The sequence below is a fragment of the Monomorium pharaonis genome, chromosome 4 (assembly GCF_013373865.1).
Source record: "Monomorium pharaonis isolate MP-MQ-018 chromosome 4, ASM1337386v2, whole genome shotgun sequence".
In the NCBI taxonomy this organism is placed as follows: Eukaryota; Metazoa; Arthropoda; class Insecta; order Hymenoptera; family Formicidae; genus Monomorium; species Monomorium pharaonis.
This window is the reverse complement of record NC_050470.1, coordinates 25,699,791-25,722,284: the sequence shown is the minus strand read 5'-3', so window position 1 is coordinate 25,722,284 and position 22,494 is coordinate 25,699,791. Positions and strand designations below refer to the sequence as shown.

The following is a 22,494-nucleotide window of genomic DNA, read 5'->3' as shown; positions in this document are numbered from 1 at the left end:
CTCGGACCGGCGATCGGCAAACAATTATTTTTCTTTCGCGCGCGCAAGAACAAACAGCTACAATGGCACGACTGTCGCAAATGAGCAAACCCTTTGCTTTGCCTTGGCGGAAGAAAATCTTATTTCTACGCGACAAATTGACCTTGCCCTAAAGCCATTTTGCGTTTGTGTGTGTGTGCGTGTGTGTGTCTCGCGCTTTCCCCTTTCTTTATCGCACTCGTTATTAAAAGAACATGTCGAAAACGCTTTTCCTATTTCATAGTCAATGTTAGTATTGTTTCCACATCTAATTCTGGTATAATTTCTTCTTACACACGTCTTTTTCCCTCTTGCGCTTACATTTATTTTAGTGCTGCATCTGACCCAGTGTCTAAATTCGTGGTATTATATTGGCTTTTCATGTCGACGAATAAAATAGATGAATTAATAAACGGGGAATATCCCGATTTTACATTAAAACAAACACACGTTACATGTATGTAGCCGTCTTTAAGATTTCCGTAAATATTCCGTGAGCAAACTTATATTTACGTCACATCGCGATTATTCGCGCGTCGTAGGTGCCTCGGACGGAAAACGTCAGCGGGCGCGAGCCGACGAGCGGGCCGATAATTAACAGTGGAGCACAGTCGGATCAATTAACGTGGAGTGAACGAAGTTCCATAACAAAACTCGGCCATGCGCGACCGTTGGTCTGCAGTTTTAATCGCGAGTAATCGGCGTCTGCCGAACGACCGGACGCGACGGGCTAGTTCGCCGCGCGCCGTTATACACGCTCCCGAGGACAGTCGCTTTGGGACGAATTTATATAATTGAATTCGGTTCACTGGACCTCCGCCCAGCACTCGAAACACTACGGCCGGCCAGTTCCGATCCGGAGCAGCCGGGCTAACGAGAGAATAACAAGCAACGGCGAGCGAACGGACGCGGAATCGCTCGAGCCGGCATGAATGTCGAAGAGTAGCGGAGCATATCGGCGCGCGCGATGCAAGAAGAGAATACGAAAATATAATAAAAAGACACGATGAGCAGCTATGACGCTCGCATGAACAAACTATTGCATCGCGCATACTGGTTCTTTTTTTTTTATTTGATTTCTTTCTTTCTCTCTTTTTTGCGTATATGTTGTCGATGTGCGGAGAAAGCAATCGGACTGTTTTCTCATCTGCGAATACAGAAATTAAGAATACAAAAAAGTAATTATAAAAAGTAATATAACTTGAATATCGAGAGAAATTAATCTTTTATAAAATTAAGTTAATTTTAGATAAAATTTGATTTTCGTTAGAATTTTAATTACAAGATTATCAATATCTTGAAGATTAAAATAGCGAAGGAAAGATCAATTTGAAATTCAACAGAGAACCCAGATAGCACAGAGAGTTCAAAAAGAACTCGATTGTACGTTTACAAAAAGAATTCTTTTTACATCTTAGAAAGAATTCATAATTGGTGATGGCATACAATTGAGTTCTTTTTGAACTCTCTGTGCTATCTGGGAAGCTATCGTTAAAAGTAAAGGGGTGCTTCTCTAAACTTTATAAGAAAACCGGTTACTAAAACTACTCTAAAAAGATTATGCTCCCTTAGATAGATTTACTGTTTCGATATTCACTTTGCAACAATTGCTTTCTATAGCGGCAGGAAAAAAAAATAAGACGAATCGGAAATATCGAAACAACATCTTCGGCATATCGTTGTGCATCGATCTCCCTGCGGACTTGGCGACAAACGACCTTTTTCCATCGTCGGGCGTGCATATTTCATTCGGAAGCGTCGCGGGAATACGGCCGACGCACGACGAAACTTAAATCAGGAATTCATAGATTCCGGCGTACTTTCTGCGAGACCCCTGAAGCTCTTACATAGAATCCTGTCTCTCTCTTTCTGTCTCTGTACCCTTTCCAGACTCGCTCTTCCTTGAAGAAACACAACATTCCTATTTCCGCTGATAGCTTATTTTATTTTCTGACGTGTGCAACAGATCCAACTTATCGTAAAGATCTCTAACCGGGAACACTAAAGTTAACCGTCTTTCACGTGCATTCTGTTTCTTTTTAGATTAAAAAAAAAACACGTCAAAAGAACATAAATGAATAAAATGGCGAATAAAATCTACAGTATCGCGACGAGAATACAAATAGTTTAAGATTACACGAAATAATCCTGAGAATTTTGAATATTCTCTATGTTGGGTACCTGTTTGGAAATTCTATCTCTCTCCCAGATTATGTTTCTGGTGAAACCAAGAAAGTTAGTACCAGCTTGTAGACTTACGTACGGAATAGATTTACAACGCGTTATATTAAGTGCAGCATTTATTGACGACACGTAGTGAAGTGCGATACAAATTTTCTCTCGTATTCTATCGAACGAGCTCGTAGTCGTGGCAAAACTCAGGCAGGAAACTACGTTTTGTTGCGGGAGGGGAGAGATTGAATTCGCAAATATTGCCTCGAGACTTTCCTCGTAAGAGGCGTACTGAAGAAAAAGGGGCGAAAGTCTAGCATAGAAAGTTGGAAGTGTCTACGTGCGCTTTTCTTCACAAGCAAGATATAAACGATATCAATATAACGGTAAACCTAAATTATTAGCAAGAAAAATTTTAATTTCGAGAGTCAAACTCCTGTATAAAATATTATTGTCATTATATCTTTTTGCGGAAAAAATGTATATATTAGAATAATATAAATGTTTAATTATGTAACAAATATGTATTAGAAAACAATAACGTTTGTTCGATGTTAAAAAATATATGATACTTTTGACAAGACCGTCATAGATTCACCACACGGCAATTAAAGCTTTGATAATTGTTGATTTACAAGCTACTTCGGACACACCCAGTGCACGCTTATAAATTTCTACGTGTATACATAGATATATGTGCGTACTCACCGCTAGCTTGAGAAGACGCTCGGAGGCCTTGGCTACGTCCATATTCTGCAACGCAAACGAGAGAGGCACGAGATTATTAATGTAGAAGGTAAATACGTGGGAAACGTGTGGAGAAAGGGGTGCGTTAAGAGAAAGAGGAAAGGGCAGGAATGAGGTAGATATGCCCTAAAGCTGAACGCAAAACAAATGCGAGTTAGGAGGGCAGGTGTGAGAGAGCGAAACGTGTTACCAACTACAAAATGTAACTTTCTAATTGGATTTAAGATCGTAAATATGATAAACCGTAAGATCGTCGGGGCCGAATTATTTCGCACATCGCATTTGAGTTGCGCGGTTCGAAATTCGCGAAAAACGGTCACAATCGGGCGCGATGAAAGTTTTCAGCTGTGCGTTACAGTCAAATAGAGTCAATGAATCGTCAGTTCTTTTGAATTGAAGGGATGCAGTATTTATACGTATCTCTATACAACGTGCTACGCTCGGCTGCAGTACAATTAAAGGTTTACTTACGGATGAATGCCCACACAAAATTAGATTAACGTCACTATCGAGGAAGCAAACCGCAAAATTTAATCCGCGTGTCAAAATACGATTATATAATACGGTATCGTTACTGTTCTGTTATTATTTGAGAAATATCGTTTTACGCAACATTGATAGCTCTTCGAAAACTGCATCAATCAAGAATAAGAACGCGATTAAAATTAAAAGCGTTTTTATATAAAATGTATAGAAAACTATTAAAAATATAATTCGATAATTAAATCGTTATATATTTAATCCGGTTATTAATAAATACTTTTAATAAAATCTCAAAAATTAATCCTTGCTCCTCTCAATGTTGTAAATTTTGTATTATTTTAAAGTATTTCGGTTCAACTGCATTAATTTCTAAAATTAAATTTAATGTCACTTAAAATATACGTAATTTAAATTTATATAGTTTAGTTCTCTTTAACATATCCGATCGCACACAGTTACTTATTTATTGTTATATTATATTTAATGCTAAAATTTTTATTTTTGAAAAGTCAATTAACAACAAATTTGTCGGATTCATTTATGTTTCAATACAATAAATAATAATATTCGTTCATTCTTATATATATCATTGTCCAAATTGGGATGATATATATTTATCGAAAACAGAATTTCACGTGTCAGACATGATCAAATTTAATATGCTAATCCAATTGAACAGTAGAATTAATCAACAAAGTTTAACAGAGATCCAAATGTTGTTAGTGTACTTATAACATATTATTAAATTAAACAACAAACTTTTAACTTAATTTAACAATAACTCCTCCATTGGGCAAAGACACTCGAATGTCTCCTTTCCCCGATATAGATTTATACTCGGTCTATGTCGAATGAGGAGCTTCCCGCCGATGGAATTGATATTTCGTGCACAGCGCTAATTGAACACGAGGGAAGGAAGCCGTCCCTCCGGCGTTTCGCTTAAGTGGCGGTTGTCGAGAGGTCCCTCCGAATACTACAACAGCCAGCCAGCCGCGCTTGTATACCAGGTTTGCAAATAAATACCTTCAGAGCTTCCCCGCAACTTCAACACATCATTACTATGCGTGTATGCACGCGCCAATGCCCACATTCCTCCTTAAACAGTGGCATCTCTTTGTAGATTGTAAAGGGAAGTCGCGAGTGCCGAAATATTTCATTTAGCAAACTATATACTTTAATGCATATTTAAACAAGTTTTTCCTTCAATGTATTTAAATTTAAATTAATAATATTTCCTGCCATAATTTTTTGTTATTATTCTCTATTTAATTTTCTAAACACAATCACATTTTCACTAATTAATATGTAATGTGCAAAAATACTAAAAATTAATTAAATATTTAATAAATTAAAAGTCGCAATAGCACATTTTGCTTCTCAATTTGTCAGCAAATAACAGATTTAATACGACAATGAAACACACGCAACTGGATCATGCTAATTGCAATTATCGTGACGTATTGCCGTTATTACAGATAATATTCTGCAGCACACGCGCCGTGACAATATCATAATGTTAATTAAATTGCTCGCGTTTGTCGCTGTTGCAACGGAATAAACAAAATACGGCAAAAACTATAGTGTGATACTATTATCTAGTAATCCGCAAGTTAGTGTAACATATCAAACAATTAACGTAACTGCAAATTCTATCGGCTTGCACACTGTCAATAGACGACGCATTCAATTAATGTTTTATTGTCATAAGTACTCGGAAAGAATAGTTTTGTTAAAGTTCTTAAAACTTTCGTGGGATACATCTAAAAAATAATTTTTGTTATATTCCCAAAAATAGAATTATATATAAGATATCAAGTTGAGTTCCAGAATTTGTTAAAACTTTCTGCAAAATCGCTCATCATGCTCGAAACATAATTGTTCACGTAATGTTACACGTAATTGAACAATATTAAGTCTTTCATAATTATTCTGGTAGTCCAACGAAACTATTTTAAAATTTGTATCTAGCTGAATTTTTAGATACTTCACGTACTTTCCGTGTAGAAGAGTTTGGAAATTAATTGCGGCGAATTATCGGCTTGAAAGAACGTGATTCAAGCGAGCGGCACTAAAGTTTAAAGACTATATCGTAAACAAACGCTTACATCCCGAAGAAAATGATTTTTTTACGACAGCAACAAGTTGTCCCAACGAGAATTTCATGTTTCCTTAGCGCCAACTTTACAACCCGGTTTAATGAGGCACGATACGTTACGCGGCCTGATAATTACAACCAGGGGCAAGTGGCGAGCAAGCGGCTTACACCGCGCTTCTCCTATAAAACACGTCTTCCTACGTGTAATTGAACAATTAAAAGAGGCTTTTTAAGAGAATACGGTAAGCAGGATTTAGAAGATGCAAAAACAAGAGTGAAAGTCGTTAATGAAAACAATTTTAAGCGCCATTATCTATAAAATCGCTTACATAGGTGCAACGGAGGGAGAAATGATCTAGTTGAATTTGTATTCTAATGAAATCACGGCATGCCAAATGATTGCATTCCGACCAAAGTTGCGAGAGTGCTCGGTAGTTCGAGAGAGTCTTCGCGAATGAATAGCAGCTAGCAGCACTCGAGATGCAAACGAAAGAAAGGGAAAGTGAAGGGGGCATTCAAGAAATCGAAAATAAAAGCGGGGTAGATTTTCCTCCGGACGATCACGTCCGAGACGTCTCACGTAGATATCCGAGCCACATTTCTCTCTTTTCTTTCTTCTATTTCATTTCTTTTTCGTTCTCTTTATCCATCCTGTTTCCGCTGCGTTTGTGCAACGCGGACGATCAAAGCATTGCTGTTTGAATGAAATGTAAAGTCCCGCGCGAGAAGAAAATAGAGTACTTTCCAACCAAGCATTGTGATTCTCATACATGTCGTAAGAAACACAATACATTTTTTAATAGAAATTTTCAGATGTACCCATAATAATAAATTAAACACACCACTACTGCAAAAAAATTTGCCAATATATATGTAAATATATATAGAGCTAAATAAAGTACAATTAGTAAGAAATACGTTAAACGTGAGGAGATATTTGCCAATAGATTTAAAACCGCGCAAAAATTACAATGCATTGATGCAAATTTCTCGTTTTCGCAGCACCCCCCTTCAACCCTTTCACCCGTCATCTTTATTCGACGGTGATACCGCCGAGCGTTGTCATCCTTTTCACAGCGGTATGAAATCGAACGCTGCTCGTGGCACTTCAACAAATATTATATACATTGCGGAACTTCGGAATCCAAGAAAAGATGAAAAAAAAGAAGGAAATAAACGCGGGGAGGAAAGGGAAAAGCGAGAAAAAATTTCCTTGCCATCGTGCTGTCGAGGAAACGAAGCGACCTCATCCCATCCCCTCATCGCCGCCGGTCGTTTCCTTCGCGCGTCGTCGTTTCAATTAGCGCCGAGAGATTTACGGCTTTGCATCCGCGAACATCTTGTCCCGCTGCCGAGAAGAGTCCTCGAGATACTAGAAATTCGCTCCAGTCGGATTGAATCCCGATCAGTCGACAATGGTGTGGCGAACGAGAGGTACTTATGTAGACATCGTGCCACCTCTTTGATCGAAGGGCCGCTCCTTCATCATGCACGCACGTTGATAGATTCTTATTGGTAGATTTTACGAGGGAGGTAGATGCTAAACAATGCAGGAGATTCGCGAGAAAATCGGTAAGTTTTTCACATCATTATTTCAATATCAGTGATGTTCTTAATAAAAACAGAAACTTTGATGACAGTCGAAATGATATTAAAGAATATTACATAGAAAAAAACAATTCTGTTGAAGTATCTGAACATTTAACTGAATACAGATTTTAAAAAATATTTTTGTTGTTTAATTATCAAAATAATTAAAACAGTTTGGTCTGAAAGAATTCAAGAATGATAAGCGATATAACAAAGAGTTTTGACATTTTAGTAATTAGCTTGAGCTTTTTGTATATAAATATCTTGATTATCTAACAAAATTATTTTCAGATCTGTATTCAATTAAATTTTTAAATTTTTTAGTCTTTCCATATACTTACTGTATATAAATTATTGTTACAAGAGACTTAGATATTATAAATTATAATAATCAGTTAAAATACATACTATATAAAATAGATATAATAGATAAATGGATACAATTTCTTCCTCTCTTTCTTTTTTTCTCTCTCTATGTTTAACCAAGCATTTACTTGGACACTGATACTTTCACTCTTCAAAGAATAAAATTTGATTGTATTTAATATTAAATATGTGCATCTCAGAATATTTGTTGAAGATATAGAGAATAACTTGAATAATGCTTTTAATATATTTAATATAACTTTAATAGTGTTAATATGACGTTAAATAAATTTCCGCCGCGTTCTTACGGCCATTATGCAATAAGCCTGTTTTTCGGCGAATTAACGTCCGGAGTTATGCCTAGAATTCAACTCGACTCCTTTCCGGAGACAACCAAAATATTTACTTCGATCTGACAACTTCCAGAGTCGCACTTTCAGACTACGCTACTGGAGCGCAGCGCGGAAGACAAATAGGATTAAAAGGCACTCGACATGGTCTTAAGTGTTTCGTGCCGGAGCGCCGGCAAAAAGAGAGTTCCGCGGACAACCTTCGCTATTCTCTAGTAACGTCTTCTGGTGCCAGTTAGCAGTCGAATAAATATCGCCTGCAGTACCCGTCCCCCCCCCTCCCTCCCTCCCTCCCTTCTTTCTCTTTCTCTCTCTATCTGACACGACAAACAAGCCAAGAAAAAAATAAAACAATAACTTGCTCGTGGGGAATGATTCTCACGAAAGTCCAAGACGATTGAGTCTCTTTCCTTACAAAGATCTCAGTTCCTTCGTGTGCTGTTTGATCACGAACGCTGCAAAATTGAAATGTTTCTGCAAGATATTCCAAGTACGACTCGCATCCGCTTTTCGCCGCCAGTTAAAAGTCGAAGAAATACCCGTCTAGATTCTTCGTCTCGACAAAGATACGCTGGCAATAAAACTTCACCTCACTTTTCGGTCTTTTAGAGAGCACGTTCGTCGTTACACGTTAAGCGGACGGTTGTAATAACGTCCAGCGAGCGGATTTCCAAACTACTTTGGAACAACACTGGAGTCTGGATCCGACGATGTAGTTAGTCGAAAATGGATTATATAGTATTAAAATTCCAAAGTTTCTATGTAGATACAAATTTTAAGGAAAATGCAAGAAAAATATTAGTCAAAGAAGTATAAAATTCATAGAATTTAATATACTGAAGTTGACAAAGAAGATTAAATTAAAATGAAACGCGCCCGTACGAATTTGAGCTCTTCGAAGCCCAAAGGAAGAACGTGCAAAAGTACGCGAGATCGCTGAACATCCGATTCCTCGAGTCACGTGCACTCTCACCAGCGATTTTACTTGTTAACTGTCCCCTCAACGGCGTTTCTCTTATCACCCTGCCTATCGCGGCCGATCGGAAGAATTTTTGCAGCGTCATAACTCGGAGCGGGGGACCTCCGTCCGTCCGACCGGCGAACGCATATCGGCGACTTCGATACAAGGAGGTACGGTCGGCTTCTGGTATTCCGCGAATTTCGCCTCGACAACGTTGGTCAAGTATCTGGAATCCTGCCGACGGAAGGAAAAGCGAGCAATGTGCGAACGTCGTGCATGCCGTGCAGCTTTTCCCCGATTCGTCGCTCCTTGACCCTCGCATCTTAGTGAGATTTGATACGCGACAAAAATAAAGAGTTAAGAGAGCACCAAATTTGCAAAGAAATAAGACTTCTCTAAAATCAACAGTTTGTGTTTCATACAATTTTCTGTAAAAGTTTCTTTTTCGAAAAATTGCATTTTTTGAAGAACGTTATCTTCTTCTTTTCTCCCTTTTATCCACACAATTAAAATTATCTATGCATTACATATATTTATGTAATGAAAATTATATATGTACATATATAAGGGCGTAGTGAGATTAGAAAATCGATACGACATTTCATACGTTCCATATGTTCCGTCGGAACTATAAAGCCACATGCTTCTCGAGGCAGTAACCACTTTCGACGCACTCCCGAAAATCCTTTAAACGCTCATCCCTTTAAGCTGCAGTATGCCGTGAGCCGATAAGCCCAAAGTACAATGCACCCTCTCTGCCACTCCTCGATCCCTCAATCGATCCGTAAAGCAAAATGCCACACAATTCTAAAGACAAAGGCCGCAATAAGAACCGGTAGTTTTTTTTTTGCATTTCCGTGACGTAAAAATTATTCGTGATACTCGGCGTTGTTGAATTGCATGACAGATCGCATTTACGACATTAAACAAATCTATAAAAGCCGCTAGCAAAAGTAAAAAAAAGATCAAAACGAAATCAGGGCACAATGTAAAAACGAAGACGGCAAAAGTAAAATGAGAGACAGTTATACATTTAGCGTAGTTGAAGCGGGCGATATTATTCGCAAAAATTGTTCGTGCAGAAGCGCCGACTGTCACTAAGCAAACGCGGCGCGATGGATTTTTCAGCGCTGGAGGGGTTAATCGCCCACTTGCCAGAGGAAATCGGGAGGATTTCCGGTCGCGCGCGGCGCGGCCCGCGTGCCGGCCTTCTTATCCATTCATTCCGCCCCGTAAGAATAACGAGGCTCAGCCTGGAGCTGGTGGCACGCCAGTAAAAAATGATTACCCTCCCGACAAGCATCATCCGCAGTTATCAATTTTCTTCCTCCGCGATCCGGCTGAAGCAATATCCACGTAGATTTCTTAATCTCACGATCACTCTCTCGTTTCACGTCCCTTTCCTCCGTTCCTCCCTGCTCCCCCGGCAATATCCACGTCGAACGACAGTGATAGACCACGCCAAGGTAAATCGAGGGAAGAGCGAACGCCGTCTCTCATCGCCAGCTGGACGCTCGATCGACGACGTGACTGTCGTAGTCGCGACGCGCAATTATCAGATCCAATTTGTCGTCGAACGAGAAGAAAGAATGGCGCGCGGAACGGGCGCGAGAAACGATCGGAGCCGGAGAACGAGGATCGAAACGGTCGAAGGGGATAGTTTGTCGTCCGGCCCCCATGGTATTAACTCCCCTCTTTTGCAACTAACAGCAGTGGCAATTACTTTGCGTTCGGTCGATACCGCGATCTCGAATGCCACCGTCGCGCGCGGGAGTGGGCGAGAGAAGGCGGGAGGAAACTCCGCCGCCGTCGCCTCGGTTTTTCCACGCGGTATTTCCAGCGTGCGTCCGGGCATAGCGTTTCCTTCGAATCTCTTTGGGAAATGGAAGGTGCACGATGGTGAAGGCGGGGAGGGCGTCGAACGATTTGCAGAAGCAATTTGTCCGCGGCGCGAAATCATGCGGCTGGATTCCCAGGACCGGTTTCCCCAATGAGTGGCTCGCGTCGATCCCGAATCTCGGAGACGATTGAAATGCTTAATAATCCTAAGCGCGAGATGAAGACCCGAACGCAACGAAGGGAGGACGTTAAGGAGGAAACGTGCGCCGTTGGACTGCCTAATCGCGAATATGGAGATTAACGCCGTTATGGAAAGGGACAGCTACCATTTTCGTAAAGCTCCTCAACAGTGCATCCGACTGTAAATAATACGCAATTACGTAGACTAGACCGTAATGATAGCACTTCAAAGAGATTGCTCTCCGATAATGATAACGTGTTTTAGTTAAAAAAAATATATATATATTCTGCTTGCTAATTATACAGACTATTTGTACAGACTAGCAGATGGAAACGTGATTGACACTGTGTTTGTATATATCGGTTGTTTTATTACAGCTCTTTTAATTATACGGAATGTGTGTGAAACACCTTAATTAATTTTTAATCATGCAGAAAGCTAAAATTGGAATTTCTGAATATGCTTTAAGCGTTACATTTATTTGTTGTTGTGATTCGTGCTTTGTTAACTTGTTTTGTTATATTATTTGCACAAATGATTGCGAATCGGAAAGTGCCCTGGATTGATTAAATTTAATCAAAAATTAATTGTCTTTCCATTTGTGCTCCCACAGTTTCTATATCAATTCCCGATAAAAGAAATGGTAGTAAACATACAGCAAATATCATCGACTCCGTTTTATCGGGCGGGTCGTATTTGTGCGCACTGAAGTTTTTTTGTAATTTTATCGAAACAGTGCACTCGGAATTAACATGAATGGCTGAATTATTAGTAGCTCTAACAGATCGATAGCAAGATCCGGATTTTCGATAGCATTATGTACTAAATATGGCCGCTGATGAACCGCGAACGCCTGCGGATTAGCTGCGGTTAAGCTCAGCCACGTAAAAAGTCCCATTTAAACATATGGGTCTCACACGAACATACAACACAAAATTCCCGTCATTGCGGCGCATTCACATACCCCACATTACCGTGCGATCAAAGCTATCCGAACGAGATTAAAAAATATACATGTATCAAATTACGCACCCTTCATACTCCTGTAATTAGTGCTTCAAAATGCCCCCTTCCTGTGACTCCCATTCGATACGGCTTATTTAATTAAGCGGTTCGTTTATTACACGTCGGTAGCGATTAATGATTGGCTAATTAATTGCCTCTTGGCGCGGATGGATTTTTTGGATTATTATTAAATTAATTTGGGATATGCCACATTTTCATTATCTGTCTTTATAGAAAAATGTAATAAAAATTCATATTTCAGAATATGAGAAAGGGAGAAAGAGAGAAAGAGAGAAAAAGAATTTGTGTTGTTCAGTGTGACATGTGTTAAATAATTTATCATGTAACTTATATATTGTTTGGAATAATGAGAAAATATTTCAATCTGATTGCCATTTTATTATTGAAAAGAAAATGATTATTACAGGTAAGCTCGCCGCTACAGTCAATTTTGCGTCCGAATATTGGAGCGTTGAAGATTTAATCCGAGATATTTGACCAAAATTAGGACGTCGTTGAAATTGCGACGAAGCTCGCAATAAATAACCGATGATAATTGTAGATTTTGCGAATGCATTTAACCTTTAGCACACCGACGACGAGACGTCGCTCGGTGTGCAAGTGGAAGCGCGGAATATTTGCAGCAAAAATATCGCTCGCGTCATCCTCCCGAGGCATTAAATATAACTGCCAAATCAAGGTGGAGGATTTAACTCCGTGTGAGATAAAACCTGATGGCGTGTGCCTCGGAGCATTATTGCGATGCAAACGGGTAAAACGACATGCCGCTGATGCATCCTTCGTTTCTTTCTACTTTCGCTTATTTTTATTGGGACCGCCACCGTGCCGTCACGAAAATAAATTGGCTATATACCGTTTCCGCCGTAAATGTTTTGTTGTCGCGACGGATATAGACACCGCGCGAGTTCTCGCGACGAAGTTATTAACATTGTGAAATATATCTGCTACTACCTTCGGGCGAGTATAAGCGATAAAAAAAATATACTTTGTACGTGTCGCTGAAACCCTTAGGTTCCTACCATTCGCATCTGTTTAGCATTTTAAGAAATACAATTTACATCATGCTCGTGATATTATGCAACGTTATGTCACAGACGGATATATTGCCTACAGGTGTAACTTGCAACAATATTACTGCGACTGCGGCGTATGCGACAGCTCCCTTTTTCCTGCGTGTTTTATCGCGAGGGAATTCGGTAGCGCGGGAATACCTGTTTGTTCAGGGTAGTGCAGAATTTCCCGTATATTTGTGTGTATCGAATTTCCGGGCGGGAGTATTACTCGAAAGATTGATCGTACCTATTTGGCGAAACCAAATTACACTTCTGCTCGTCTCTCGGCCCCTATCTTACCAACTGTTTCGCTCTCGTGGTTAGCCCGACTTATTTATGACCAGCGCGATAAATAATTAGCTTTCATAATAAAGCAGGAGATATCGTCCGAAACATCTATAGAGCATTACTTACATTGTATGAGGATATGCTGATAATAAGGCGAACGATGTGCGCATTGCGCTGCACGCAAAATTGATTATTATCGGAAAGATTTTCTAAGATATAAAATAATATTTTCATCGCGGAGCCAATCGATTTAGAAGTCAGAGCAGAGCGCTGTATGAAAATGGCATAATAATGCAATTCAAATTACTTACGCTGAATGGAATTAATGAGTTTTTTACAGAAGGTATCATCCACTGTTGGAAAAGCGACATCACCACTTGACATCCTACGAGGACTTCCAATATTCGTTTTATAAGGAATCTGTAAATTATATTAAATAAATTAAATAGAAATGTACAAGACATTTTAAAATTAACATAATAATTTTAAATAAAATTGTCAATAATAATATTTCATTTTAATAAAGTATAAACTTTAAACGCAAAATTACATATATATTGTACTTGTAATTCTAAACTGTACATTTGAACAATAGAATATACTGTTCTGATTAAAAAAAAAAGTAACACTTTTGTCTTTTGACAACTGAATGTATATCCCCCGACGTATATTACAGTGAAACGGGAAGATATATCTTTTATCGGATTTATCGACCGTCCAAACTAATTCGCTTCCACGTGATTCTATTACATTGATCATTATACTGGTACACATCTATTTGCTCTCAGATTTTATCGACGCGCAAACCGATTTCCGGCCAGCCCCATGAATTTCCACCCCCGTTCTCGTTATCCTCCCAGCCGCTCTCTCGACCATAAACCGCTTCTCGAAAAATCGGAAATACGACTTTTGAGTGCTATCGCGTGAAACGACATTTCCATTCGACGGCACGTCGTCCGCGCGAGTTTCGTTTTCGGCAAACTGCCGGCGACAACTAAAGTCTGGATGCACTTTTCGACGAACGCGGCTGCACGAACGACGAAGGCGAAAGCGCACAATGTAAACGATACAAATGACGATTGCAACCAAAAGAAACAAAAATGAAGAAAAGAATATAATTATACAATTTGTTAAATCTGATTTATCAACAAATATCACGTATACACTTTCAAGATATAGTATTCAGAATGTGTTATTAATTAACATAATATTAAATGGGTAATCCAGATTACAAATTTAATACGCATACAATACATCAGTTATTTATGAAGATATTTAATGTTAAATTCCTTATTAAAATATTCTGTAATAATTAACGTTTTATTAATTAATTTACATGTACATTACTTTCAATATTATAACACCGTTATTAAACATATTATATGCATTAAAATTAGGAATCAGCAAAGAATCTCTCTGTTCATAAAAATTCCTTGCGTACATTCCTGTGATTAAATTATTATTCACAAATGGCGCATCAAAAATAAATTCAAATTTCTCAAACGAGTAGAATTCTAAAATAGATTCTTACGGGAGCTTCGTCCAATTTCGACTCGCACGAATAATTCATGTTCTCGATAAAATCGGACAAAGTAAAAATTCCCTTCCTCCTCAAAATTTTCTTCTCAGAACAGAATTCATTCGCTAGAATCTGAGTTTCGTAAACCAACGACTTCGACATTTGTTGACATTCTTTACGAAAAGAAAATAAGACGTGAGAGAGAATCGCGGGGATATGCCATGGCGAAATCTATACAAGAAATCTGAGAGCAAACACGGATTTATACACCTCACGCAATGTATGCGCTCGCGCGACCGAACTCAGACAATATCAAGTTTCCACTTGACTCGTTTTCCGATCGAAGTAAACTTGGTGGTATTTTCGAGACACGTGTAAATCGTAACAACAATATGTCACTTCAAAAGGGTCAAATAAAAAAAAATCCATTTGAAAATACTAAAAATTTGATTGAACCATTCTTTAAAATATTTGTATAGAAAGCTGCTCTTGTTTCCTCTCAACTAAAATCCACAAGTTCAAAATACCGCAGTCAATTCCGACCGGGACAGAAAAGTTTTCATGTAATGATTAAGGAAGATATTTCTGTTTCCATTACCGCTCTTAAAACAGTTTCATGATGGTAAACAATCTATATAATCTTATCGTGAAAAACATACCAAAGTTGGAAATCTTCGTTTTCTAATAGAAATCACAAATAGCTCGACGCTAAAGTACAAAAATTACGAGTTAAGTTCACTCACCTCTTTCGGATCCGCTGCGTTCTGGGGAAATTCAGTTCGTAGCACAAAGTAGGCGCTAATATGTAATAATAAAGATCGCCGAAGTTTAGATTGTCAGGATATTGTACTAACGCATTTTCGCAGTCGTTTACTTCGTGCTCAAAGACGGTGGTATCATGTGCACTCTGTTGAATACCGGAAGCTGCAACAGAAAGAGCGTATTTTTATTAGCTAGCCTCAATTTTACTGTTATTACGGTAAAATCAAAAATTAATTAAATAATCTGCAATGTTGTAAAGAACAAATATTCTTTTAATACTTTTTTTTCATTAAGGGAATTGCCATTCGTAAATAGGCACGCAGTCGCAAAATGATATTTTAAAAATACAAGATCCGGCAAATGGGCAGCATAAAAGATTTTATTCGAAATTTTTACTTCTGAAGGAAAAGTTCAAAGATGAAAACATGAAAATTAAATTTATTCTATATATTCATTTTAAAACATTCTATATATCTTGCAGAAATGAAAGTTCGCAATATTAACTTTTTAAATGCTCGCTCGATCGCAATCCGTGTAAAATTAAAGTGAAAGCTTCTAGAGAATTCTCCTAGGAGTTTCATGGTTGTAGTTCTCTCTTTGTACAATCGCTAGTGAGTCTCTCAGGCTCACTCCTTAAGCAACGAAACTGATTCGCTCGCGCGATCCGTTCGGCCGGAAACCTCAGAATTTCTCGGCGTTGCGCTAGGCGCGCGGATTTCCATCTGCGCGTCTAATCCCACCCCGACGTCTCGAACCAGTAACTGATAGAATCCCCTCAATTATCCAAATCCGATGAATAATCCAATCTGGAATTCAAATAAGCCCGGGGTTGCGCCGGGTGCCGCGCTGCCTCGCCGCCCGTACTCGACAGCGTCCCGGACTGGCGTCGCGACGCTCAGAGTTGTACCAGTCGCGGCCCGCGACGTCGATCGACGTCCATGTCGACGTACGACTTTCCAGGCGTCGTTCCGCGATCTCCTCGTAATAAATGTAGAAGAATTCGACCAAATTAAATTCCTCGCGACCCCTTTTTACTTTGTCACGTCCCGCTCTTTTCTCTCTCACTCACCCTCCATCCGATCTAAACGTAGCTTTCCCTGCTTTTCTTTCCAGTTCAGGATCCGTCGTCATGCGAGAAGACGAAGCTTCTGTTACGGCAAAATTGCCAGCAAAACATCGCAACACACGTCAGTTGTCTGTACAATTATTTACGGAAAATCGTAAATTCTCCGAGTTTTTGTTTGCGATATAAAAAAAACAATACAGAGAAGAATTGTAATCGCCAATAATTGTAGATATATACTAGACGATACATTTTCATATCTATATTATAGTAATTACGTTACACACGTTTGCATTCCTATATAAAAATAATTACAGGAAAATTACAAATAATTACGGAGTAAAAAGATCTTGAACGAAACACATCGTGATTCGCATATATTTGCCAATAGTAATAACGAAATTGCAATGTTATTTCGAAGAACGGTCAAATACATAAAATTAACGAACGTGCACAATCACGCAGAAGTATTCGGAAACGGTTTAATGATTTGTTAATATTCCATATAAATACGTTTGATCAAGCCTGTGATCTTTGGTTAGAAAACCTTTTACCAGCGGATTATTAATGAAAAACCATTCCCTGCAATTCGATTCGCACTATTTATTCGGAGCATTTTCAGTTGATCAATTATACAAATGCTCCAATCTTTTACAAATTTTCATTTACACGCAAAATTGTAAATTATAACTGTTTATATTGCTCAGCTTTTAATTATGCTACGTAATGATCATTGAGTAAAAAGCTTTTCATTTCCAATAAATAAAAACAATTTCAGATATTTTTACATTTGATTGAATGTTAAGTCAATTAAATTCTATTTTATGTTATAACCATATTTTCAGCGTAAGATATAATCGAGTTTATTTATTCTTAGCGCCACCTAATTCATTTGGTTTAGTAATTATGTTAACGAAACAGTCGACAGGATATTCCAGGATATTTCTGTGGAAGTGTTCCTTTGTTTATAGCGAGGCAGACTTTGCCTCGACGTTCGTTGACATATTCTTGACACGGCATGACGTTCCTTATCTCACAGTGTGGCTCTGAGAGGTGACTCAGCTGCATAAGGCTTTATATATTAGACTGCCGTACCATTAACGACGCACAACAATAGTTATACATTGTATATGTATCTGTATAAACCAGAACTATCTACAGAGTAATCAAATATCTTCAAATGTTGAATCACACGTCAGATCACATTTTGTTATCATAATTGTTGCTACAAATATTTTGTACAAACTTAAACGTATTATATATTTAAAATATTGTACGTATAACATATATAATATTTGTATTTTCAAATAAATCTTATTTTTTTAAGTTTTTTTTTTTTCAAACAATTTATTAGGATAAAAGAAAATATTCAGTAAAAAAATAAAAAATAAAAAGTGCGCAAGATTTTTTACGTTGACCGAGGGCCAACCTCGCGTTCTGCGTTGCCTAAGATCCGCCTATCTTCGCTCTCAGAATCTCCTTAGTGGCTCCTATCACGTCCGTGGATAGCCACAGAAGAATGGAAGAAGGTTAGGGATCTCAGCCGTCGGAGGGGGTTAAATCTCATGGGGACGCGGCCCGGATCGTGCGGGCTTCCGTTCGCGACGGGTGTAATTTCTATTTTTTTCAATCTCAGCCCGAGGGCGTCTCGAGGGCCGACGTAATTTCGTCTTTGTGCCAAGGGATGCCTCGTGCTTAAGACCACCCTCGTTCATATATCTCGAAACCGGCACGGTGGGCGAAGAACGGCGAAAAAAGAAATCGATATCGAAGGGCAGAAGAGGCAGCATCCTTACGAGGACGCGCCGCTCGTACGAGAAGTCTCACAAATTAAGCACCGACGCCACCGAAGAAGAAGAAGAGGAGGAGGAAGAAGACGCTTTCGCCAATCGATGCGATTGCCTGCGATCTTTGACCACGCAATCCTGCAGACTCGTAAATTGTCTCGCGTCCTCGACGGCACGCGGATCTAAGATGACATCGACATCTACTTTTAGATAAAATCAAGTATAATTAAGCTTAAAATTAAGTGATATCTTTCCATTTATTTCAATTTGGTTTATCAGCTCTGCAAATGGAGCACTTGACTTAAACATCCAATCATTGAACTAGAACACAAATTTATCTCATTTAGCACTTAAAATGTTATTACCTACTATATATTATTACTGAAATAATCTCGGCTTGATCTCGGCTAGAGAAAACTTCTTACGTTATTATTTGAAGTATACAAGTATACATTTATGAAAACATAATACGTGTTAAATAAGATTTTGAAACATGCGGTCTCCACTTTACATAAGCGCTAGAAATGGAAATGCTGTTGGCTTCTTCCTGGGGTCGACGACGGACCGTGAGAAGCTTCATTTCTTGCATGATCGATCGAGCCGTGACGAACAAAAACGCGAAGGGTGCACCACCTTCGCGATACACGTACGGTTCTATGTTACAGGCTCCGCCGCTGGTTCTAGTACGTCGTCATTACAGGACGTAATAATACGACCGTAGGAGTTCGGGCTAGGTGGAGAGGGCGAAAATTACACGGCGTCCATGCGCGCGCTAGATTACACGAGCTCGTGGTCGTAATAACGGAGTCCCGAGGCGGGCTTTTGTCGATTGCATTTGTCTATCGATCGATCGGCCGGTCGCCATCGCGTCGCCTCGTGATGAGCCCGGCGAGCGTCGAGGTGTCGCCCGAACCCGCGCAGGACGGGAGGGTTTCGATAATTATATCAAACTACATCACTTTTTGCACCGTAATTAGAACGCTCTCTCTCTCTCTTCGGCGGAGAGAACGACGCGAGTCGGTCGAGCGGATAACGGGCTAATTAGCTGCGAGGGAAACGCCGCTCCGAATGCGAATACGCCGATGTCCATATCGGGGGAAATATCCATCTTAATTTTCGGTGCGAAACGTAGCGTGGGGAGACCCTGAAACGCCGGCGAGCGCCAAATCTACAGGAAAGTTGGAAATTGTTCATCGCCTCGCGAAAAATTCTCGCTCCGATGAAGCGTGAATACCTTGCTTATCGCGCGCTCGTATTTTTGTAATCGGCTGCAGCACATGCGCACGCAAGGCCCCTCAGAATTGCCTTCTCTCGTGCTCGAAAGTGCAACAAACAATATATAATTCTCCCGGAGTCACTTGGAATAAGGTAAATAGAAAATCACGACAATTTCAAATGGTCCCCTCGTTTTAATGGCTCGTGCGTGCATTCTTGGCGATTCTTTCAGGTTACAGAATTGTGTAAATCAAATTTCATCGTATAAATCATCACGCATTCGCCTGAATGCGAATCCATAACGATCAATATGGCGCACCAATCAACTCTGTCACGGTGTGTGGAACGATCGCGCAATCATGATTAAAACTGCAAACGCACCGATGTTTTACCCTATCGCCGCGGAGGGAGGACCGGAGAGGAGGGAGAGGGGGGGGAGGAAGGGTTAATACCGCGCGCGCGGTGAGCGAGTTTATTGGGGGAAAGACCGTATAATTTGACTTCGCCGGTCAGGCCGGAATAATCGATATACCGCGGCGTATCCGACACAGGAAACATAGGCACGTCCGATCGGCAGAGTTTAAATTGGGTGGAAATTATTTTCCCTTCACTATCACGTATGCGTGTACATGCTAGGCGGAGGCGTACTCTTATACAATGAGATACACACATACGTGAGCGGATCGCATACACGTGTGCGGTACGCCGCGACGCACCTTCAGGAATGGGCAAATACCGCGAGTGCAGTGGATTACCGATTCGTAGGACGTGTTTGCACTATTTGGATGTGCACATTACCCTGTAAGCGCATATGCACATCGACGCGTGTAACGATGAAGATTTACGCCGGTCGGCTTCCATCCAGAGCGGAAATCCGTTACGTTGTGACTCGAACAGCATCGATGAGACGTATTATAGTGTCGTAATATCGTAAAAAAAAAAAAAACACGGAGTGCAACGCGCTACGTAAAAAATAGTCACTCGTGCGTCGGAAATGATATATTCTCGCGGCCATTTTTAGTTTTGGTAGCGAATCGCGCGCGGATAGTACACATAAAATAAATCATAAACTGAGTATGCGACAATGAAAATATTTCGTTTTTTTTTCTTTTTTGGGGAGGTTTACTCGTTTCAAAAAATAAACATTGAATTGTGTCGTCGCATCGCGTATATGCTGCATATTAAACATCATATTAATTATTATATGACAAATATGCATAAAATACATGGAACAATAATATCGTGTTAATAATGTTAACACTCTGTACACGCGTTAATGCGACACTTTTCTGAGTCAATTTTCATATTTACAAATATAAGAAGAATTCTTCAGTGACTCTTTCTTACATATACTTTAACACTTTTTCAAGAAAGTATTTGTAGAATCTATTTATTTTTAAAAAATTGTATACTGAAAAAAAAGTAATATATTCAATAAGATATGTTATTGCGGACTGCCAACAGATATACTCAATACGATAATATATGCTATTGCAGTATCAACATTGTACTTGCATTAATAGCAAATATTATTGTATTGAATATTTTATGTAGTTGGCAGCCCGCAATCACATATGTTATTGGCTATATTACATTTTTTTCCTGTGCATATAAATTGTGTAAATTGATGTAATTGCAGTGCTTAATTAATTGTATAAAGGAAAAAAATTTACAGAGCGTACACAAAGTATTAATAATCTACGTGAAGACATCGTATTGCCGCATTGTTTTATACTTACACTGAAGATTATTGCAAGACAGCTGACGTCTCATTCTGCCCTGCGTGGTTTTCTGTCGGTTGCTCAAGCGGCACCACATGTTTACTTGTACGTACGACCATAGCTTCAAAAAGAGTATCGCGTACAGCATACACACGTACATCGCGCCAACTGAAACAACAAACCGTAAAATAGTTAGCATTAAAAGTAAACTGTTTCAGGAATCGTAAAGTTAATATTTTTATTCTCCCCTGTTTTTCATGCGTGCGCACGTATTTCGCTATTCGCAAATGAATCTCATTAAAATTACGGATGCGTAGATGCGTTTCTCTCTTTTTTTTTTCTTCTTCTCGCGGATATATACGCGCGGTACTACATGGCGGTCGTCGATCGATCGCCACTCGAAATTTCTCACTTCCGTGTGCACGGCTGCGTTTAACAGATCGCAAACAGATCTTTCAGCGAGGCCCGCGGCGGCGGGCCGCGACTTAATTATCGACGAGTATCATCACCGCGATCCCGGGAATGCCCGTTATTATTATGCGGTACCGGTAACCACGCCGTTGGAAAACTGCAGACGCGATGACGGAGAGAGGCGAGGCGAGGCGACGCGACGCCGCCGCCGCACCGGCACAATCCTCATATTTTCCGATATTTCCATCGAGCGTGCCGGCGGCGGCGGCGCGGCCTCCTTCGCGTCCCGGATTGTTCGTATCTTAATTAAATCGCGCCTGCTACCAAGCTATCCCGATCTTGCCGAGGTGGCGAGATTTCGCATTTCCCGGGGAGGCGGAAAGACATAATTTCTACAAAACCGTCCCACCTAGCCCTTTCGCTTTTGCGCCGCCCGACCTACCTGCGCATAAGTTCTAACTCTTATTTACCTGCGCCAACGCGCGCAGCGGGCGCTGCCGAAATTTACAGTCGCGCATTCGCGCTATTAATTCCTCGGCGACAAGGTGGATTCGGCAAACACACCGAGAGAAAATGAAGCGTCGTCGTGACGATAGATCGAGGGGAGGATAAGAGCGCACACTGCATTCGCTCTGCCCGAATTAGTTTGCGGACTATCGAGTAGGAAAATAACAGATAAACAGATCGTCGTGCGTGTAGCAGTTGGCGGCGGCGTTGACGGCGGCGCAAATCACAATCGTTGGAGCGATCGAAAGCGACAGCCCCCTGCCACAACGTCGACGGGGCTCGACGGCGATAATGGGGAAACGAGAAAGCCCGAAGCAAATATTATATGGCGATAGTATCGT

At 39.9% G+C, this 22,494-nt stretch overlaps 1 protein-coding gene across 1 annotated transcript in view; it reads right to left on the bottom strand.

The window, feature by feature from the left end:
- Positions 1–22,494, bottom strand: part of LOC105833565 (diacylglycerol O-acyltransferase 1) — a 94,247-nt gene that overhangs the window by 8,580 nt on the left and 63,173 nt on the right. The window contains exons 6-9 of the mRNA XM_012675397.3: positions 21,254–21,403; positions 15,431–15,611; positions 13,480–13,588; positions 2,899–2,943 (exon numbers count right to left, since the gene is read on the bottom strand). Coding sequence (XP_012530851.1) covers positions 2,899–2,943; positions 13,480–13,588; positions 15,431–15,611; positions 21,254–21,403 — 485 coding nt within the window. The remainder of the gene's footprint in view (positions 1–2,898; positions 2,944–13,479; positions 13,589–15,430; positions 15,612–21,253; positions 21,404–22,494) is intronic.